At 46.6% G+C, this 20,519-nt stretch overlaps 5 protein-coding genes across 7 annotated transcripts; 1 reads left to right on the top strand and 4 right to left on the bottom strand.

The window, feature by feature from the left end:
• Positions 1-266: 266 nt before the first annotated feature.
• LOC120692717 (ylmG homolog protein 2, chloroplastic-like) lies at positions 267-1,864 on the bottom strand. Its single transcript, XM_039976100.1, has 3 exons — positions 1,576-1,864; positions 1,278-1,483; positions 267-854 (listed from the first exon to the last, which is right to left on the bottom strand). Exons 1-3 carry the CDS (start codon positions 1,804-1,806, stop codon positions 566-568), a joined length of 726 nt encoding a protein of 241 aa, XP_039832034.1. The 5' UTR covers positions 1,807-1,864; the 3' UTR covers positions 267-565.
• Positions 1,865-2,714: 850 nt separating this feature from the next.
• LOC120692714 (copper-transporting ATPase PAA2, chloroplastic-like) lies at positions 2,715-9,245 on the top strand. Its single transcript, XM_039976090.1, has 18 exons — positions 2,715-2,732; positions 2,996-3,671; positions 3,781-3,858; positions 4,124-4,221; positions 4,298-4,351; positions 4,606-4,692; positions 4,887-5,051; positions 5,133-5,243; positions 5,632-5,700; positions 5,783-5,892; positions 5,992-6,097; positions 6,338-6,404; positions 6,614-6,693; positions 6,765-7,219; positions 7,456-7,630; positions 7,824-7,955; positions 8,036-8,186; positions 8,285-9,245. Exons 1-18 carry the CDS (start codon positions 2,730-2,732, stop codon positions 8,401-8,403), a joined length of 2,736 nt encoding a protein of 911 aa, XP_039832024.1. The 5' UTR covers positions 2,715-2,729; the 3' UTR covers positions 8,404-9,245.
• Positions 9,246-9,494: 249 nt separating this feature from the next.
• Positions 9,495-10,694, bottom strand: LOC120692718. Its single transcript, XM_039976101.1, has one exon. It carries the CDS (start codon positions 10,393-10,395, stop codon positions 9,745-9,747), a length of 651 nt encoding a protein of 216 aa, XP_039832035.1. The 5' UTR covers positions 10,396-10,694; the 3' UTR covers positions 9,495-9,744.
• A 518-nt stretch (positions 10,695-11,212) lies between these two features.
• LOC120692716 (E3 ubiquitin-protein ligase SPL2-like) lies at positions 11,213-14,397 on the bottom strand. 3 transcript variants are annotated; one of them, XR_005682713.1, is made up of 8 exons: positions 13,965-14,374; positions 13,244-13,345; positions 12,994-13,164; positions 12,774-12,895; positions 12,510-12,629; positions 12,018-12,301; positions 11,702-11,786; positions 11,213-11,518 (listed from the first exon to the last, which is right to left on the bottom strand). XR_005682713.1 is itself a non-coding variant. In XM_039976099.1 (7 exons), the coding sequence occupies exons 1-6, from the start codon at positions 14,280-14,282 to the stop codon at positions 12,019-12,021; spliced, it is 1,116 nt and encodes a 371-aa protein (XP_039832033.1). In that variant the 5' UTR covers positions 14,283-14,397; the 3' UTR covers positions 11,213-11,484; position 12,018. The 3 variants fall into 3 exon arrangements, 2 of the variants coding, with proteins under 2 accessions (XP_039832033.1, XP_039832032.1); XM_039976099.1 differs by lacking the exon at positions 11,702-11,786 and having other exon boundaries at positions 11,213-11,484; positions 13,965-14,397; XM_039976098.1 differs by lacking the exon at positions 11,702-11,786 and having other exon boundaries at positions 13,965-14,392.
• An 851-nt stretch (positions 14,398-15,248) lies between these two features.
• LOC120692719 lies at positions 15,249-19,056 on the bottom strand. The gene is made up of 9 exons (XM_039976102.1): positions 18,747-19,056; positions 17,221-17,482; positions 16,943-16,995; positions 16,800-16,836; positions 16,507-16,572; positions 16,152-16,250; positions 15,922-16,075; positions 15,766-15,842; positions 15,249-15,671 (listed from the first exon to the last, which is right to left on the bottom strand). Exons 1-9 carry the CDS (start codon positions 18,851-18,853, stop codon positions 15,609-15,611), a joined length of 918 nt encoding a protein of 305 aa, XP_039832036.1. The 5' UTR covers positions 18,854-19,056; the 3' UTR covers positions 15,249-15,608.
• Positions 19,057-20,519: the final 1,463 nt, after the last annotated feature.

Below are 20,519 nucleotides of genomic sequence, written 5' to 3' on the forward strand. Positions count from 1 at the left end.
AATTTGATTATCATATCATGAAAGAAGAGCATTGTCATCCCAACATTCTTTATCATCACTTAAATCATTATTTTTAACATTCTTATTGCCATTTGATCGATCTTCATTGTCACTTGGAACCATCAATGTAGCAAATAGTGCTATCTTGGGTCCGCTATCAAGTAATTGCAGGCGCTACGGGCGCTATTACCTTATGAGTTTATGGCTCGAACTTGTGCTTGTTTGCGTTCACAGTCAGAATTTAGTTAGCGCTCACATAGTTGAAATTTAAGAAAATTGGGCGCCTGAAGATGAAACTGTAATACTAACAGTCAAGCAGGTTCCTCTACATACATGCAGAAAGCACAGACCTCAAAAAGTACGCAACACAATACAACAAAAGAACATTTGAAGCGTACTCGTGATCGACCAAAATAGTTCTGCATGCCGCATTGCTGGAGGTTTGCATTCGATGGTTACAGAGCAGGCATACAGAACTGCGTTTGATGCTTGGGGGTGCAGGTTCTGCGAGCGTCCGATCAGAGCCATTCTCCAGCCGGTAACAAGGCACTGATGAACACAAAGCTTAGTGATCACCATCTCCTCCGTGTGACTTTCGGGACTGCATTCTTTGCATCCATTTCCTCTGGTTGGCCGTCAGGTCAAGGGGCGCCGAGCAGCTGGATGTCGATGCGCAGCTCTGGCGGTGGTGCTGTGGAGCTGCAGCGGGGTCCGGGAGCTCTGCCGGAAGCGCGGCGGCGGTGCTGGTGAAGGCGTTGAGGACCAGGAAGGCGAGGATGGGCGACAGGTCCAGCGTTCCCCCGAGCGGCGGGATGATGCCCCGGAAGATGTTCAGGTAGGGGTCACAGATCGTGCTGCATTTGCATTAGCATCATGGTCATGTATGTACACGTCAGGAAAACTACATATTCTGAGACTTTTGGCGCGTTGGAGCATCCAAATCCGGCTACTTGTTTCGCCATGCCCAAGCTCTTCTTTTATCTGAAGAAACGTGCAAAGCAGAAGCTTTTCTGCTCTTGCAGTATTGGTTTTCATTGGTCTCCTTAACTTACTGGAGAACTGACTGAATAACTAGAACTGAACCATATTTTGAAACTTTTGATGGGAAATCGCACATCCTAGTAGCAAATATGGTGGCTAGTAGGAAATGTGGGTTGCTGTAAAAAACCATAATGTTTTCTAGCGACCTAGGGGCTGAGTTGTTTTCAAATTTCGCACGATACATCGATAACAAGTGTATCGTGCTTACATGAGAGGTAGTTGCAGTGGATGCTTACCTGAGAGGCGCGACGATGGCGGGTGGCGTGTTGGGGAACCAGGTGAGCACGAGGCGGACGACGAGCACCGTGTTGTAGAGGCTGAGGAAGTTGTTGATGCCATTGGCCACCACCATGCCGGCCACCGAGTCCCCCAGCACCGCCGCGAAGCAGTGCTCCCCGGACAGCAGCGTGTCCCGCCGCGCCGCCACCAGCCGCCTCCTGCTCTGCTCATTCCATCAAAACCACAAACGGCGTTAGCTCTCGTGTCTAGCATGTATCGCGATCGAGGTCAACGAGACGGTGTGTGCTTGCCTACCTCAGAGAAGGAAGAGAGGTGGGAGTGGACGGCGAAGAGCGGCTTCAGGAGCGGGTGCGCGGCGGCCGCGGCCGCGAGCTCCTCGAGGCGGCGGGCGAGAGGGGCGAGGACGTCGGGGGCGGGGAGCGCGCGCGGCCGGTGGACGCCGGGGAAAGGGATGTGGCGTACGGCGAGGAGGAGTGGCGGCGTGGAGGCGTGGTGTGGAGGCGGGTCGGCGTTGGGGGAGGCCATTGGTGCGGCGGCGCTCAAGCGGGACGAGGCGGATTGGCGGACGAGAGGTTACAGAATTCAGATAACGTTTCGAGACAGAATCAGATGATATCGTGTTATTTCAGATTGGCCCTTGGAGTATTTGGAAATTAGCAGAAGCTAAGAGAAATCAAGCAATTGTTGAGTTCTAATATGATTTGGATAATATTAAAACTGCATCCCGTACTTCCTAGAGCAATTCCAAGCTTCCGAAGCAAGCCCACCGACGACACCAATGCAAAACAGCATAACCCGGAGCTGATTGATAGTGTTGGTAACGAACCCTTTCTAGTTTCTTTTTCATGGGATGATTGTATCACAATGTAAAAAGAACTCCTTCCGAATTCCGATATTTAGATATGAACCGTTGTTCTTTTAAGATGCTTCATCAACTGTGGTAATTTTGCAATAATTCCATCCTAGTTCACATGGCGGAACATCTTCAAAAAGGTGTTCTCTAGCATTTTAGTTATTTTCAAAGGATAAGCCTATAATCATATCTTTGAAAAATATTTTTGGTAAGTTATAGAAACCAAATGAAACGTGAAATCCATTAGATATTTAGATATGAACATATTACATATGTACCTCCTCATTGGACCTTAGTGGCTCTGTGCGACTGTGCCTCAATTCAATGCATGCAAGCGACAGCGTACAGTAGGCACCCAAGGTCCCCTGACACTCGCGTTAGTGTAGGTGGGTGCAGTCGTGTTTCACGAATCCTTGGACCTGCTCACTCCCAATCCCAAACAGCGAACACCCGCCACGTTTATCACGGCAGAAGCTAGCCCAAAACTGGCTCAGATTTCCTCTCAAAAAGAAAAACTGGCTCAGATGCTGCCGTCCGGAAGAAACCCGACCCGTCCAGCTCAAACGAAACGGATTGGATCAGAGTCCTCATTGGAATGGACTGCACTGCACTGCACACCCTGTCGTCTCGGCCGCGCCGCGTCGCCATCGGCGAGACGGCGAGTTAAAATCCCGGCGCGCAGCAACCACCAGTCCACTCCACCCACCACCCCTCCCCCTCTTCATTTCGCTCGCATCACCACAGCTGGCGCGTCCCACCCATGGGCCATGGCAGCCTCCACCCTTTCCCCCACGGACGTCCTTCCCCCACACGGCGCCGGACGACCCTAAGCTCTCTGCCTCCGCCCCGCTGCCTGGAGAGGCCTCTGGAGTCGGGATCGTCTCCATGGCCACCACTGCGACCTACTCCCTCCTACGCGTCCGGCCTTCGGTTTCGGGCGGTAGGCCTCTCCCCCTCAAGCGTCTCCGCCCGGTTCCCTGCCGCCTCGCTGCACCAACCTCCCACTCCCAGCGCCGCCTCCACCCGCGCGGCGTGCCTGCTGCGGGCCCACCCCGCGCCACGGCCGACCCCTCGTCCGCCTCGAGCGCGGTCGACGCGGCGGGATCCCAGGCGGCGGATGAGGGAGCCGGCGCCGGCTCCGCCGTGCTGCTCGACGTGAGCGGCATGATGTGCGGCGGCTGCGCGACGCGGGTGCGGGCCATCCTGGCCGCGGACGCGCGGGTGGAGACGGCGGCCGTCAACCTCCTCGCCGAGTCCGCGGCGGTGCGCCTGCGGGCGCCGGCGCCGCCCGGCGCGGGGGAGGAGCTCGCGGCGAAGCTCACGGAGTGCGGGTTCCCGACCACGGCGCGCCGAGGGGGCGCGGCGGCCGCGGGGGCCGGGGAGAGCGCGCGCAAGTGGAGGGAGATGGCGGCCAGGAAGGAGGAGCTCCTGGCGCGGAGCCGGGGCCGCGTGGCGTTCGCGTGGACCCTCATCGCGCTCTGCTGCGGCTCGCACGCGTCCCACATCCTCCACTCGCTTGGCATCCACGTCGGGCACGGTGAGTTTTAAATTACGAGAGATCAGAGCGTGATCTAATTTTGCGGCTTGGCAATGTGAAGCCTATTTTTGTCGCGAAGGGCCCTCTGATCGGTTTATGCATGGTGCAGGAACGTTTTTGGATTTGTTGCATAATACTTATGTGAAATGTGGCATTGCTACCACGGCTTTGTTTGGGCCAGGAAGAGGTATAATTTGTTCCAACATTTCCTCATAGTGTGCATTAATGTGCCGTGTACACGCTGTCGTGTGATAACGACTGCTAGTTTTGCTATTTTTTTTATATACAATCAATTTCTCAGAATTAAGAACGTTATGAATCTTAACAGCTCTGATCTGTGAGAATTAAGAATCAAAACTGAAGTTGGATGAAACTTCATCACATTTTCAGCACCTTGCTTCTCCAGTTATTCCATTCTCGCTTCCTCACATCATTTCAATGTGTGCCTCCAGACGTACTGTTTGATGGGTTTAGAGCATTCAAGCAAGGTTCCCCCAACATGAACTCTCTAGTAGGATTCGGCTCTGCAGCTGCATTTGCTATCAGTGCAGTAAGTGGGTCTATAGTGCTCAACTTCTCTGTCTAGCCATATAGGTAAATACTAATGTAGCGTTCCATTTCATAAGGTGTCCTTGCTGAACCCTGAGTTGGAGTGGAATTCAACCTTTTTTGATGAACCGGTGAGTCCATTTTTTTTCTGTTAACTGAACTAAGTTGTTCTTTTGTTGTTATGTTTACTGCTGCAGTATTGTTTTGCTCTTGGATCCTGCAATATTTTTGAGAAAACCAGTATCAATTCACTGAACTTTGAAACTTAGTTTGCTTTTCACACATCATCAAACCAATTTTCTAGTTGATTGAACAACAGTTTGAGTTGTGAGTTCAGTTTTGCATAGCAAAATTTTGTTAAAGAAAGTTTCCTTGTAGCATGCAGGTCATGCTTCTTGGATTTGTACTTCTTGGACGATCTCTTGAAGAAAGTGCAAGGCTTAAGGCATCCAGTGATATGAACGAGCTCATTGTAAGTACTGATTTATGCCTAACTAATGTTCCAGCGAGAAGCAGTTTTTCCATCTTTAATTCCATTTTCTACAAACCCTAGAGAAAAATGATTGTTTTGTAAAATGACGTATAGCAAAGGAACACACCATATATAACCTTCGTGCAACATAATTGATTTATTTAAAACTAATGACGTCTGGTGTTCTATGGCAGTCTCTGTTATCACCTCAATCGAGGTTAATTATTACTTCCTCAAGTGATGACCCTTCTTCGGACCCTATTTTGAATTCTGATGCAATCACAATTGAGGTTCCTGTTGATGATGTCCGTGTTGGAGACTCGATATTGGTCCTACCAGGAGAAACTATACCTGTAGATGTATGGAGACATTCCATAGTTTCATTTTTTTTTGTTTGCTTGTTAACCAATCCATTGAACTATCTTATACCCATTTTGCAGGGTGATGTCATTGGAGGATCAAGTTTTGTTGACGAATCAATGCTTACTGGAGAGTCCTTGCCTGTAGCCAAGGAGACAGGGCTTCCTGTATTTGCAGGAACAGTGAACTGGGTATGCATATAATTTCTTGCCTGAAAGTTTGGTCAATATTCTTGGTCTGTAATTAAATAAGATGTTTCCAATCAACTTTGTTTTTTAAGTGCTTCAAAAATAAACATAATGTTTCTTTAAAATGTTGCCTTCCATGTCATGCATTTTCCTCATCCATATTTATTTAATCAATTCAAAGTTGCTTATCACTGGACTTTTGGTAAGTTCTTCACTCATTTTACCATGTCTTGATTGATGTAGAAAGGACACTTTAACTAGATATACTTCAGAAAATTCACTACAATGCTCTCACCTGAACTTGGATATTGCCCTACCTTCAAACTTCACAAGTTCCGACAGACTTCTTAGCTGGATAAACTAACAGCCCATTATTTCATCTGTTTTGAAGGATGGCCCGTTGAAGATCAGAGCAACTTGTACTGGACCATCATCAACAATTGCTAAGATAGTCCGCATGGTCAGGAAACACACCCTTTGCTGTTGACCGTAAAACAAAGCAGGGAAAGGTGTTTGACTATATATGCTTTATCCTTGAACAGGTTGAGGATGCCCAAGCACGTGAAGCTCCTGTTCAAAGGCTCGCAGATTCCATTGCAGGACCATTTGTGTATACTGTTATGACGTTGGCTGCTGCAACCTTTTCCTTCTGGTGTGCTCTTACTTTTATTTTCTTTTATTCAATGAAATATACACGAAAATCTTGTTGTGACAAGCAAATATTGCTTTTCTAACCCTCTCCCTCCCTAAGGTATTACATTGGCACACACTTATTTCCGGAGGTCCTTCTGAATGATATTGCTGGCCCAGATGGGGATTCATTGCTTTTGAGTACAAAGCTTGCTGTGGATGTACTAGTAAGTGGTCCTGCTATGGTTATTGTTCAGTAGAAGGAAATTCAGTGTTTCAGTCTAGGGCATGGAAATTTATCACATTTGAATAATTTCATAATTGATCAACTAACAAGTTTACGAGTACCCTTAATATGTTGCACAAGCAAAACCTTAAGTCTCATTGGAAAGCTGTTCCGAACTTCCTTTCTCAATACCACGTTTGAAGTGTTCTTTGGGCTAATTTTATGAACATACACCCTGCAGGTTGTTTCCTGCCCTTGTGCACTTGGATTAGCTACACCTACAGCTATCTTAATAGGAACTTCCCTGGGTAACTTCCTACACAATCTATTTCCATTCGTTTGTTCTGATCTTAGATTATATAATACAATTTGGAATTTAGCTACAATTTTTGACTCTTCGATGAGCAAACTTGGGCCACTGCTCTAAAATTCAGTCGCTCATTATACTGCCATACAGCAACTTTTCCTGATTGTATAGTTTTGTTTAGTCCCATATACTTCCTTTTCCTTTGACTAGGTGCTAAAAGAGGATTACTTATTAGAGGAGGTGATGTTTTAGAGCGTTTGGCTGGAATTGATGCTCTTGTGCTTGATAAGGTACGCATGTCTCCTTTATCATATTCATTTTTCATGTAAAATATTTTTTCTTAAAGTTATTCTGATTCTAGACAGGGACACTTACAGAAGGAAAACCAGTAGTTACCTCTATTGCTTCTCTGGCATATGAGAAGGCTGAGGTTCTTCGGCTTGCTGCTGCAGTGGAGAAAACAGCATTGCATCCAATCGCAAATGCTATAATGAACAAGGCTGAACTGCTCAAGCTGGACATTCCAATCACAATTGGTCAGCTTACAGAGCCTGGATTTGGCTGTTTGGCAGAAGTAGATGGGTGTTTAGTTGCAGTAGGCGCTTTGGATTGGGTACACAATCGTTTTGAAACTAAAGCATCACCAACTGAACTGAGAGACCTTAGAAACCGTCTGGAGTTTATGTTGTCCAGTGAAGCATCATCATCAAATCAGTCGAAGTCAATTGCTTATGTTGGTCGTGAAGGAGAAGGAATTATAGGTGCTATTGCTATATCAGATATTTTGCGAGAAGATGCAAGGTTAACTGTCGACAGGTATTTTCTGGAGTAATTACATGCATTTTAACTGTATTTGACTATTTTCTCATTACAGATGTATTTCTCTTGTCTTGGGTTATACTCAGCAGTCAGCAGTGCCATGAAATGCTATGCTGCTAATGTTATTTTTAACGTATCATGCAAGCTTTACAACTATTACTGCCTTATCTGTATAGTCCAAGGCTCCAAGCAGTGCAGCACGTTTAAATCGGTCTTCTCTTTTTAATCATCAGATTGCAGCAAGAAAGCATTTCAACATTTCTACTATCAGGGGATAGGGAAGAAGCAGTGACAAGCATTGGGAGGACTGTTGGAATTAGGAATGAAAACATAAAGTCTTCCCTAACTCCGCAGGACAAAGCAAGCATTATATCAACTTTGCAAGGGGAGGGACACAGAGTTGCAATGGTAATTTATTTGTCACCATAAAACCATTCTGTCTAGTACTCTCTTGCTTTGGATTATGTTAAAATAAGTGTTAGTGCTGAGCATATTCAAAAAATAGAAGCTTGACAAACTCAGCATTTGAGATAATACAAAGTATTAGCCTGTTTACTGACATTGATTCCTAACTTTATTAATTGTACTTGCTGTTTTCCAGGTTGGTGATGGAATAAATGATGCGCCGTCTTTGGCAGCTGCAGATGTTGGAATAGCTATGCGAACTCACTCAAAAGAGAATGCCGCCTCTGATGCAGCTTCAGTTGTTCTATTAGGCAACAGACTTTCTCAGGTAAGGTTCTGCCCTCATGATTCTTTTATCAGAGGAACCCAAGTGGTATTGATGGTGATCAAGAACATTCTCTGGCTCAGGTTGTAGATGCACTGTCCCTGTCGAAAGCAACTATGGCAAAAGTTCACCAAAATTTGGCGTGGGCAGTGGCATATAACATAGTAGCCATTCCCATTGCCGCTGGAGTGTTACTACCTCAATTTGATTTCGCCATGACACCATCACTCTCAGGTAAATGTTGATCAGGACTACTGGGGGCTTTTCCTAATATTAGTTCGTTGAGCTTTGTTAATGACACTATCTTGGTCTCTTGGCGGTGTATGGTGCAGGGGGGTTGATGGCCATGAGCTCCATCTTTGTCGTCAGCAATTCTTTGCTTCTGCAGCTGCATGGGTCGTTTCAGAACACAGAGAAACGACAGGGTGATTTGAGCTCTAGATTAAATTGAATCGTTCCGTTCAGTCTTCCCAGCCGTATGATAGTGCTTCATCATGGTACTGGATGATAGAGTGTGCTGATACCGGTTTTCCTGCTCCAGCTCAAGACATACGGGCTGAAACTGGGCGAACTAAAACTAGCACGCGATTCTTGTCAGTTGTAGCATGCCTGGTTATTAAAAGTTCACGTCGTTTACACGGTAAAACGCCCAGAAATCTTGAAACGACGAAACGTTTTGCCATACTCCCTGTTCACCATGTCCGCCGGCCGCCTGCCCGCCTCCTCCCTCTCCGTCGGCCGCCTCCTGCCCTCATCCCTCTCCGCCGGCCGCCTCCTGCACCACAGGGCGTCGTCCCACTACGGGGGACGGGACAAGAGAGCCGCCGACGTGGGGATTTGGGAGGGGTCCGTCCGGCGTGGCGTGGATCCGGCCTGCGTAGAGGTGGGGAGCCGGCGCGGGACTCCGGGCGGGCGCCGTGCGGCTGGCACGGACGGCAGCCGGGGTCGCCGGCGACGGATCCGACGGTAACGGCGCGCGGGTCTGGCGGTGGCGGCGTCCCATGGGGCAGGGCCCTGTCGGCGGCGACGCCTGGTGGTCCGGCGGCGCCGGCGCCGGCGCGAGGGGGTGGAGCAGAGGCGGCGTGCGGAGGGGAGAGCTCGGGGTGGAGCAGAGAGCGGCGCAGGGGGAGTGGGGGACTGGAGAGAGAGCTCCAGAGGGAGCATATGTGTGTGCCCTAGAAGAGAGGAGCTCGGCTGGGCCATTTGGTAACCTATATTATGTGAACCTATTTTGATTGTTTGGTATTTAACTTTGTATATTGTGGGAATTTCTGATATATTGATATTTTATTATATTGTCTGTCACGACGTTTAAACGTTCGTGTAAACGTTTAAATGTTCAAATCTACTCTCGAACGTTTCATCGTTTTATCGTGCTAATAACATGGGTAGCATGCTTGTGTACCATATAAGTAGAGTAGTAAATATACCGATCACCCGGAAGGGCAATAAGGTTACCTTTTGCCAGAGCCCTCAAATAAATTTGTAAGGGCCTGTTTGTAAACAAAGTGGATTATTGTTCATTGGATGAGATCATTGGGGCGTATGAATGCATGATTACTGTTCATGTTCTAGCATTGTGCGACAAGCTAAGCATTATTTCAGTCACATGCAGTGAGGAAACTTCAGTAAACAGAACTTCTCACACTAGTTGTACATAATAGCCCCAATCCAAACGACAAATAGCAACTCTAGGCAATTCTGGCCACACTATAATGGCCATCATATCTCTGAACCATGACACAGGAGATTATTACTGATTCTTCTACTTGTGTCCAACTGCCTTGTTCTTCTAGCACTCTTCGAATCCATCGTTGTTGGCCCAGTGCACCTTCTTGCCACTGCTGCTCCGCATCACCTTCTCGTCGACGGCTTTCACCCCGGCCTCCGCGGCGGCCGCCGACTCCGCCTGCACCCGCGCCATCTTTCTCCCCCTCTTCCTCGCCACGGCCGCCTTCTCCGCCTCGGCCGCCTGGTGCTCCCGCGCCCACCGCCGGCGCACCACGCACGCGGCCGCCAGCGCCACGGCCTGCGCCAGGAACATGCCCAGCAGCAGCATCTCCTCCAGGAACGCCAGCACGAGCTGCTCCCGGCGGTCCCTGGCGGACCCGAGGAGCGCGAGGCTGCGGTCGCGGCGGAGGAAGAAGGCGGCGGAGGCCAGCGCGTGGCCGAACATCGCGGCGAGCGCGAGCGCGGCGTGGGCGGCGAGGCAGAGGTGGGTAAGCTGCGCGCAGAGCGCGGCGAGCGCGGAGAGCAGGGTGGCGGCGTGCACGGAGACGAGCGCCCAGCCGAAGGCCGTCGGGCGCGGGCGGAGGAGGAAGACCGGGCCGAGCGCGGCGGCGGCGAGGGCGAGGAGGGAGAGGTTGAGGATCCAGACCAGCAGGTTGGGGAGGGAGCAGCTGCTCCGCAGGCTCGAGCTGCCGGTGGCCGACGGCGACGCCATTGCCTTCTGAGCTCTGACTCGTGCGGTGCGGTGCTTGTCCTCAGCTGTCAGCTCGACAGTGATCGGGTGAGAGGTGGTGTTGAGTAGGGAAGTGCGGGGCGCCTGAGGGAGGTTTAAATACAGAGCGGGAGGGGGTGACCGTTGAGCTTGAGCGGGGTGAAGCCAAGGACTGGAGCAACGGCTAAGTTGGCGCCGGGAGTGGAGCCGATGATTACTGTCTGTTCTCAGCAGTTCCCCGTGCTTCCTTTGGCTTCTCTTTGGGTTCTGCCGTTCAAAAAAGAAAGTTTGCGAATCCAGACTTGTAGATGACGTTTGCAGCTTTGCCTGACCACCTGTTTCCCCTTGTCTTTATACGTACCAAGATGGTTTACTCTGCCTCATCGCTGCGTCTTACGAGCCCTGCGAAGCGCGCACCAGCGATTTAATCCGAACGCAAATGTCTGCGCTGTAGCCGTAGCACACGCTGTCTCACAAATGCTCGTTTTTGGTTTTTCCAACTTCAGTGTTCCAAATACTCCAGCTTACGCGGAAAACATGGATTCTTTGGCACAGACCTCGACATTTTTTGTTTGAAGTTCATGCTCCAGTCCAAAACTTCAAAACAGTAACTACGAAACTAAATGGTTGAGTCCAACTAAGACGTTTGCCAAAAGACAAGCTCCGGCAATGTTATCCGCGGCAAGCGGCACGGCTCCGGCGGACCAATTGGTGACAAGCCGCCGCAACCGTTCAGCATTGCCGTAGAGATGCGATAGCATTGCATCCACATCAAGAACGATCAATTGCAACACACACTTCGCACCACAAGACGTGAAGATCAGACGACAGAAAATAACCAATTTTTTAGCCTTATCTTTACAGCTAACTCAATGTTTACATGATGGGCAAACATATGTGCAATGCAAAGAAAAAGAGGATAAGCCAGGTAGAGTCCTACGCGGCCAAGAGCATAACTTGGGAGGGGTTCAAACTTTTTATATATTCACAAATCCATGGCAGCCGGTTAGGTAGTAGTCTAGACTAGGAAAATGTCCAGGACGATAACCAGTTGTGCTCCTCATGTTTGCAGGGACAGCTAGTAAAAAGGACCTGCCAGTGTCAGAGATTTTATCAGCAAAGGGACCTGCAATAATTAGAACAAAAGAATTAGCTCCTAAGTCCTAACTCCAATTGTTGCATATGCTACTTAAGTTTTTTTTTTAAATCAGACAAATTGGATAGGAATATGAATTCCATCCATGAACAGATAAAACACACAGTGACTCAGAGTTATCCACAGTAGAAGCATTGCATGGGCAGCCATTACCATTATTTGAACAATCACTGCAGCAACCACACTATTCAAGACAGTTGCTGCCAGTTCCTAGATTGAAGCAATGTGTTAACATTTTCTGCCAGTTGAAGCAAACACAATTTAGTCCACGTCACATGACCTTATAAAGTTCTTTTCATGTCCGGAACCAAATCTATCCGTACTTTATGCGATGCAACAAAACAAAACAAGGTACAATTTTATTCAGTGTATTGGTCCCGATAGTATGTTGTAATTTATATAAAGAAATCACTAAGACAAAAAGAACGTGCCACCCGCTTCAAAATAACAAATGAAGTCTTACACGTACCTCAAGAGTCATAAATCCTCATCATGTATCTGATGTCCTGCCGACACATCGGGCACAATGGTTCAGCCTCACGTTCCATTCTTAATGCACATTTGCAACAGCAGACAAGATGCCCACAAGGAATAAAAGCTGCTTTCCTTCTCCTCCTTAAGCACACAACACATAGCTGCCCGTCCCCTACTTCTTCATCACTGGAGTCACCTTCTTGAATAGCATCTTCAGCATCCTCAAATAACTGTTGTGCTTGCCTAGCCTCTCTCCGCAGTTTGATTCTCTTCCAGCACCTGCAATTTTACAAACTTCAAATTATCAGATACATAGGACTGCAAAAACCTAAATCTCTCAAAAGGATTTTCCCTAAAACTAATCAAGTATCAATCATGATAACCTAAAAGATATAGAAATGGCATAATTTGATAGACGAACACAAGAATTTTGAAAGTATGTCAGTACATTGGTTCACATAATGAGTTCACAAATCACAACAGATACCTGTAAATGGCACGGCCCATTAGGCAAACAGACAAGGTTCCCAAAACAATACTACCCCAAAAGAGTGTCCTAGCACGCGAAGCCAGCTGAGCTTGCATCTCATCCTTGGTCAGCTCAGATCTGAGTAAAGGCAAAGCGTTAAAAAGCTTGGAACTGCACCATGAATATACCATATTGTGCATGTTCATCTTCCCTTATCCACATGGTGCTTGGCATCCTCACGAAAGAAAGAATACGAAAACATATGGTCACATAACATCTTACAAGAAAAAGGGGAGATCTGGGCATGAGCTGATCTCAACACTTTCATCCTTTGCTCGACATAGTCCTATTGCTGTAAGCTCCTTTCCAATTGGTAGTATTTTTTCTTCATCCAATAATGCAATCTATAGAACAAACAATGAGACAGCTTAAGAGATATATTCCAGGGCTCAGTATTGCATAACCAATATCTGTTCTCAATGTAGTAATTGAGAGAACTTACGGGATAGCCATTGCCAATAATAGTTTGAAACAATGTGTAAGGAGTTGTCTCAATTGGGATAAGTTTATGAAACACAGTTGTAAGAGGTAATGGTTGATCCGCCTTCTCTACATTGATATAAACCATCCCAATAGGGTTTCCAATCTCAGAACTGGCAAGAACAAACGGAACCTTGCAAAAATAGAAGCATTGTCAAAATTGAGGTAAAAGTATTCCTAATAATAACAGTATATGAATGTAGATGGAATACCGTTCTAAAAGATGTTACAATCTGTTCCTTCCATGATCTGAAAAGAAGAGCATGCAGATCAAAGGTCCATCCAAAGATGCCTCTCCATTCCGTGAACAAGCACTACATCACATAATACCAATTAGACACCAATATAGAGGAAGAATAGCAGGCAAAATCTGTGTGTTTAAATAACAAAGGGGGAAAAAATCTAAGAATTCTTCTCAAGTTTTTTTTAACAAACTTTAAAACTCAGATACTTCAACACATATAAAGACTCGGTGTTCTTAAAATTTTCTTAATGATTCTCGAATAAGAGAAACTAGGATACAAGCCAACCAGGAAACTATAAAATCAGCAAATACTATCCAAAGTACCCATTCCTGCAAATGGAAATGGTAAAACTCCTAAGTCCCAACTACTTAGCTTCTAACTCCTGGAAACTACAGCTAATAGTAAACAGAGCTAATAGTGTCGCGAACAGAGGGTCTCTTTATTTAGGATTTGTACAGAAATTCGAGACCTCTACCTAATTCACGTCGCAGAATTTACAGTAAATAGAATATCCTGACTGCTCCAATGGCCAAAACGCCCAATACATCTGCTTATCATCCACGAGAGCCATCAATAAGCACCCAATCCTTGAAGGCTCTCTAAGACTCAAACGAAATTAGTGCATAAACATACATACTGCCAAAGGCCAGCATAAACCCTAATCTGATCGATGGATGCAACAACTCACCATCTGGGTGTGCTTGGTGACGACCCCGTGCTCCCCGGAGAACGGGGTGCGGAGGATCGTGCCCCCCGGTTTGGGGCGCACGTAGCCCCGCACCGCCGCGAGCCGCGGCTCTCCGCCGCTGCCAGGGAGCAGGGAGTGGAGGTCGGAGATGGAGGACGCCGCCGCGGAGGCGACGAGGCGCAGCTGCCCCGAGACGGCGAGGTACTTGACCCATGACGCTACTGCGACGGCCGCCGTGCCGAGGCCGAGCACCGCCCCGTCCAGCGAGGCGGCGAGCCGCACCAGCGCCTCGGCCGTCTCGCGGTCACGCGCCGACATGGCTGGCAGGCTGGGGAGTGTTGGGTCGGGCGGGTCGCCTTCCGCCGGCGACACGCCTTCTCGTCTCGTTCAGTGGGGCGGGTCTGGTTGGGTCAGTTCGGGTCCGATCCGAGCTGGAGATTACTCTGGTGCTCAGCTGTGTATAGTGAAACGAATATACTCCTAGTAGAGTTTTTTTTTTGAAAGAAGGCCTCGTTTGCTTACTCTCTAGAAGTTACTAGAATAGATTGTGACCGCTAATTACAGTGTTAAACAAAGTTAGTTTACAAAACCAACTCCAGAGCCATGTGCTAGGAACCCTGAAGAATCTAATGATGACTTTTTGCCTGCGTGATTAGAGAATGGTTATTGTAACATCACTGTAGCTAATCATCAATTAATTATCATCATTAGATTCGTCACGAAAAGTTACACTCATTCTTGAAGAGGTTTTGCAAATAGACTTCATCTAACCCTCCATAGATTCTCTCCTACAAGAGAATAGAATAGAATAGGTTAGAATGAAGCAAACGGGGCCGAATACTAGTAGAGTAACATTACGAGGAACCATGGAGGTTAAAGTCGTTCATCTTCAGGATTACGTTTCAAATTTGTGAATTTTCAGAAAAAAAGGGTAGAAGTAGACAGTTGGATAGGGCTAATTAATCTCGGTAGCCTGATTGTTGTATGCAAATCCTCAACTTCTCGATTTGTACAAACACGTACAATTTGCCGATCCCCAAATGTACCAGGGATTCATAGTGATTCTTTTGTGTGGTTATAGTACCACTATATAAGAACTCGGCACAGCTACAGGCACCAAGCGAAGTAGCAAACCTCACATCTCACATTCTCACCAGTCACTAGGAACTGCAAGACTCGATTCTGGTATATGTGGTTACCAAAGTATCCTGAAATCTGAAATCAGCAGTGCAGGTCACTGATGTCCATTTGGTGCTCAATTACTTGACAGTTCACAGTTGTAGGTTGTATCATCAGCAACAAGAGCATTAGTTCCAGTATAAGATGCTCAAGAGTATGAATTCATTGCAGAATGGCGGGAACAACCAACAAACATTTGTAGGATTCACAAACTATACAATGACAGAAGCTTTTGAAGCATTCAGATACCACAACATTCCGGGGCATCAGAACTGTCACCGGGCTAGTGACGACCTCAGAACTCACAAACTTATGAAAACAAATTTCATCATGTACAAGATTGTAAAGGTATTCCTTGGCACACACCCTCTTGCTTTTCCAAATCGCTGAGGACTGGTGGCATTTCTCTGCACAGGGAGATGGAACAAGGAAGCATGTCCCTTCTCCTATCCTAGTCAGCTAGCCCTACGAACCGAAGGTGAGTAAGCACAGATCTGATGAATGACGGGCACCATCCTGGTCAACCATCTAAAAGTAAACACCATAGGTGTTATTCAATTTAGAGTCCTGTAACTTTAGAAAAAAAAATCAGGATTCAAGAAACAACAAACAAGGCATATACCTTGAATCCTATCTGATTATAGAGCCTCCACGCTGGTAAGTTATCTTTATGCACATGAATGTAAATATTTTCAGCACCTGCGATAAGGTTTGAGATATCAGCAGATCGTGCATTATCATCTGAGGCATGCTACTCCAGAATGGCTCATTGTTTTACCATTGATTCTTGCAGCATCTATGGCCAATAACAACATGTTACTGGCAATCCCTTGACGCCTTGCATATTTAGCAACACATACATTAGTTAAATACCCAAATTTTGGCTGATCCGGCTGATAGATTCTACAATGAAGAGACGACCTTCCAGGCTCCTGTGAGTAACTTCTAGATGTAACTTCCAAAGCCAGCAGCAGAAAAAAACATAGAAAAGATGCTATTATACCCTACCTCAGGAAATTTCTCCCCATGTAGAGGATGCCTTACACATACATCTAAGGTACCAACAACGCTATTCAGGACAGTTCGCCTGAGGTCATCATTCTTTACCTGCAATATTAACAACCATAGGACACCAAGATTTTCAGTTGTAAAAATTGATGAAAATATCAGTAAAACAGCTTTAATGGAATGTAAACTGAAATAACTGCACAATGAAGCTTTCATGAATCATTAGCCAATTGTAAGAGAGCCAATTTGATTCTTCATCAATTCCCTGGGACATGTTTTATGAGCTAAGCATGCTGGAACCAAGACCTAGTAACAAAATTGATGAGCAAATCAAACAGAGCTTTTTATCTCATACCGCGACAAAACATATATACTTTTCTCCATGCTGTTTGCTGCATCGCTTCTTTAATGCATGAAATTCCTGCAATGAGATGACAGACGTTGATACGTGTGAACCAGAACAGAAACTATTGAATGATCAGAATGTGAAAAATTAATTAGAACAATTTATAATATAGCCTAAAGGAAGCTATTTGAACATTGGTCATTATAATTTCCTAACATTCACTATATAGAAAGAAGGTGTACATTTTATCTTAGTTGTGTTTAAGCATGTAAAAATGATGACTAAGTTGTTTACCCAAGTACCTGAGATGCAAACTTTCTTTTAAAGCTTTCAACATAGCTGCAGGAAAACAAAAATAATGATAAAGTAGCTCCAAGGACCATGTTAAGAGTACTACAAACAATAAGGAAGAGAATGCAACATTTTTCTCTTAAAGAAGACTTACCGGTTTCCTGACTGACCTTCAAAGTGATCTTCTGCTCTCAACCATGCAGCAATCTATGAATTATTAGTAAGGAGGGATGTAACTTGTAAGGCATAGTGGTAGAGTAAATTATAATTCTCTGTCACTGAATAAAAGATGTTGTTATGCAAGCAATAAATAGCTAGCAGTCACTATCATTAGTAATCACCAGTTAGCAATCAGCCCAGTACAAGTACATGTGGAAGAAGCTATGTCTGCTAACAGAACCAATGTCTAATATGCTGTAGAAAGAGTAATACCCAGTATTCCTCATCAATTACAGCCTCACGAGCAACATAGCAGTCAAATAGTCTTTTGTATTTGCTTTCATCAATTGAGGGTCGAAGGCGATTGAACCGGAGGTCAGATGGTTCGTTAGGAAGCAAAGGAGTTGGGACCACAGATGCCTTATTGGATAAACTTGATGAAAGACCCGGGTGAGACAATCCTCTGGCAACATTGAGGCTATCAGTGACCATTTCCTCATTTCCGCCATTTGTGGAAATCACAGATTCATCTTTCCTGGGAGAAATAAATGACTGTGCATGAAAATAAAGGAACAGCAGGCGTAAGATCTAAGCACGACGTTATGCTCAGCACTAGCTCCGTAACTGAAAAGCAAGGACATATTCACTGAAGACTTGGCTTCAATGTAACCTAGTAAGTTGAATTATAGGTCCTAATGTTGAATATCCCATTCTAGCTTCACCATAGCAATTAGTCATAAGTATCACCAAAAACACATAAGACCATCAGTACATCTATACGCACAAGATCTTACAAAAGCTCTGCTGCATCCTTTTCTTTTAATTTTCTATATTTAGAACCACAGTGGACCATCAGTACCACAGCATATTTACGTTTTCTCTTCTGGTTGAAGGAACACGTGTCATCATAATCAGCACAATAAACGAGTACCATCCAGATTTCCCATAAAGGAAGGATAGTAATAACAGTGTGATCCTGCATTGGACTGATTGGCTTGGTCGTTCTAGTCACGAAATCTAGTCTGCAGGATACAACCTATCTATTCAGTACTCCTACTCAATAGCGCCGTGAAGTTCTCCTGATTCCCTACTTCCTTGACCGACATGATTCTCCCTTCCCTCTGCCGCAATCAGCAACTAGAACCCAGGGTTTTACTTACCGACCGGTCTGGCCAAACCGGTGCGGTCCGGTACCGGTATACCGGTCCGGTTTGGCCGGAAACCGGTCGGTACCGGTGGAAGTCAAATTTGAATTCAAATTTCGCAGTTCAAACGGTTCGTACCGGTATACCGGCCGGTTTGACCGGTAACCGGTCGGTTTGACTGGTAACCGGTCAAATTCAAATTTTTTTCTTTTTTGGTTTAAATTCAAATGCCCGCAAAATATACTAAATGAATGTTTGTATAACATGTTTTAGTCTAAATGAACCCTCCAATCCTTTTTTGTACTACTTTTACATTGTATTTGTATATTTTTGTATGCACACTTTTTTTGTTTAACTTCAAATCCCCGCAAACTATACTAAATGAACGAATTTTTGAGAAAATTTGACACCATTAGATTCGTCGCACCTTGAAGTATTTTTAGGATTTTTTTGAGAATTTTTCATTTTTTTGAATTTAAATTTGAAATTTGAATTTGGGCCGGTTTGGTACCGGTCCAAACCGGAACCGGACCGGACCGGTTCCCACCAGTTTGGTGAACCCTGCTAGAACAACGAAATTCCTCTAGCAACCGCAACCAGAGACTAAATTAACCGAACCACAGCAGTAACCGAAGGACGGAAGGAGGTGCTCACATAGACGAGGCGGCGAGGCGCCGGTGGAGGATCCCCCGGGCACGGACGCCGCGCCGCGCGCCGGCCGCCGGCGGCGGCGGCGGCGGCGTGACGGCGCCGGTGGCCATGGTCGCGGCAGCAGCCCCCGCGCGGAAGACGTGTGGAGGCAGCACCAGCCGCGGAGTCCGCGAGACGAGAGGCAGGAGGCGGGTGGGTCGGCGGCGGCAGAGGCGGGCGGAGCGGCGGGAGGAAGAGGAGAAATGCCGGAGCGCGCCGCGGCTCAAGCAGGGCGTGCGGCGTGGTCTGTCTGCCTGCCTTGCGGCCGCGTCTTCCCACTTATGTTTTTTTCTTTTTGCCTTTTCGTCTATCCGCTTCGGCTGTTCTGTGGGCCCAGCGGGGTGTGGTTTGCTGGTCGTGTTTCGCCGGTGGCGGATGGCCACTTCCATTCAGGCTAGGCTTCGCCCGCACGCGGCGAGTGGGTGTGAGTTAGGTTGTGTGAGTTTGTATTTGAGTTCAGATACTACAATTTGTATTTGAAGAGTTGAAATATTAAAAAAAAAGTCCAATCACGCTGGTACCTCCCGCCGCTTCCATACGGCCAGGCTGTAGGCTGCCTACATGATTGGGCGGGCTACACGATGGACCATGTTATCGGCTATGGATAAATTTCGGTGTACTCCATGTGATGATTGATCACATGTTGCCAATGCACCCGCTCGAGAAAAGTTTTCAACATACAAAGTTGCTTGCCAAAACTTACCAGATAGTGGCAATTTTTTACCAACAATTCGACCAGCATAGTTTGTACCAACATTGCCAAGGAGATGACTAGTGATTATGAAGGTCTAGGTAGCCTAAAGGAGCATGTCCCGCTAATGTTCGTTAGCAGACTAAATGATTGCCAGAATCCACCGTCAAATTCGGCAAAATAGAAGCAAAGGTAGTATATTCAAGCGAGAACAAAGGTGGGTTTGTTTGTTGCCACTGGAGTTGTCAGTGAGACGTCGGATATCAGCTCACCCCAGGGCGACCTCACATCGTTGAGTATCAAAATATCAACACAAGACAACACGGACGAACTGTCATGACCGGGTGAACCCATCGGTGCAGTGCAGAGGTGCTGTGCGTGGCTAACCGCGAAAGGCAAGGAGTAAGTGATTCAAATTACAATTAGGACATATGAATGTTTCTTGCCCACGAGTGGCCCAGTTCTGTAGGCCCAACTGTGCCTGTGGTTTTAGCCGGTATAAATAATCGGATGTAAGACCGTCCACAGCGGCCGGAGCATCCGGTGGAGCAAAATGCTCCTTTTCCTCCTCGTTCCTCGTGCCTCCACTGTCTGCAGTGCCAAACAGTACATCTACAGTGACAAATAGTACATTTGCTCTTTGATTTGCTCTTGCCTCTCTGGACGGTCTAACAAGAAGAGAGATAGACTTTGAACACAACATTCTATTATACTCTTCTGTTCAGAACCTTCCCCCTGTCTCTCTGTTCTGCGGGGTATTTACATTTTTACCATTATAATGGATGACACTCATCAGATTATCACTCTTAAAATGGCACCTACAACTATACTAGCAGAGAGAGGTTTGAGTTACAATTTTACCACATTTGCTGATGTGGCACGCCACACTAGTCTCACACGCAGGCGCCCTGTCAGCAGGCTCAGGTGAAATGTCCTCTTTGTCCCTGATCTGATCATCTCTCCCCCTCTGACGGATGGGTCCCGCAGCTCATCTCACTTCCATGTGGACCGCACATGTAAGTTCTGTCTCCTACCTTTGGCGCATG

Source organism: Panicum virgatum, chromosome 9N (genome assembly GCF_016808335.1).
Source record: "Panicum virgatum strain AP13 chromosome 9N, P.virgatum_v5, whole genome shotgun sequence".
NCBI classification, from domain to species: Eukaryota; Viridiplantae; Streptophyta; class Magnoliopsida; order Poales; family Poaceae; genus Panicum; species Panicum virgatum.

Coding starts and splice junctions, on each gene's coding strand:
- LOC120692717 (XM_039976100.1), bottom strand. CDS start 1,806: ATGGCCTCCCCCAACGCCGACCCGCCTCCACACCACGCCTCCACGCCG. Junction 1,484..1,575: donor ACCTCTCTTCCTTCTCTGAG/GTAGGCAAGCAC, acceptor TGGAATGAGCAG/AGCAGGAGGCGGCTGGTGGC. Junction 855..1,277: donor GCCATCGTCGCGCCTCTCAG/GTAAGCATCCAC, acceptor ATGCAAATGCAG/CACGATCTGTGACCCCTACC.
- LOC120692714 (XM_039976090.1), top strand. Junction 5,052..5,132: donor GAGAAACTATACCTGTAGAT/GTATGGAGACAT, acceptor CCCATTTTGCAG/GGTGATGTCATTGGAGGATC. Junction 7,220..7,455: donor GCAAGGTTAACTGTCGACAG/GTATTTTCTGGA, acceptor TTTAATCATCAG/ATTGCAGCAAGAAAGCATTT.
- LOC120692718 (XM_039976101.1), bottom strand. CDS start 10,395: ATGGCGTCGCCGTCGGCCACCGGCAGCTCGAGCCTGCGGAGCAGCTGC.
- LOC120692716 (XM_039976099.1), bottom strand. CDS start 14,282: ATGTCGGCGCGTGACCGCGAGACGGCCGAGGCGCTGGTGCGGCTCGCC. Junction 13,165..13,243: donor TTGTAACATCTTTTAGAACG/GTATTCCATCTA, acceptor TATTTTTGCAAG/GTTCCGTTTGTTCTTGCCAG. Junction 12,302..12,509: donor ATGGGCCGTGCCATTTACAG/GTATCTGTTGTG, acceptor GTAAAATTGCAG/GTGCTGGAAGAGAATCAAAC.
- LOC120692719 (XM_039976102.1), bottom strand. CDS start 18,853: ATGGCCACCGGCGCCGTCACGCCGCCGCCGCCGCCGCCGGCGGCCGGC. Junction 17,483..18,746: donor CGCCTCGCCGCCTCGTCTAT/GTGAGCACCTCC, acceptor TATTTCTCCCAG/GAAAGATGAATCTGTGATTT. Junction 16,076..16,151: donor ATGGGGAGAAATTTCCTGAG/GTAGGGTATAAT, acceptor AGTTACTCACAG/GAGCCTGGAAGGTCGTCTCT.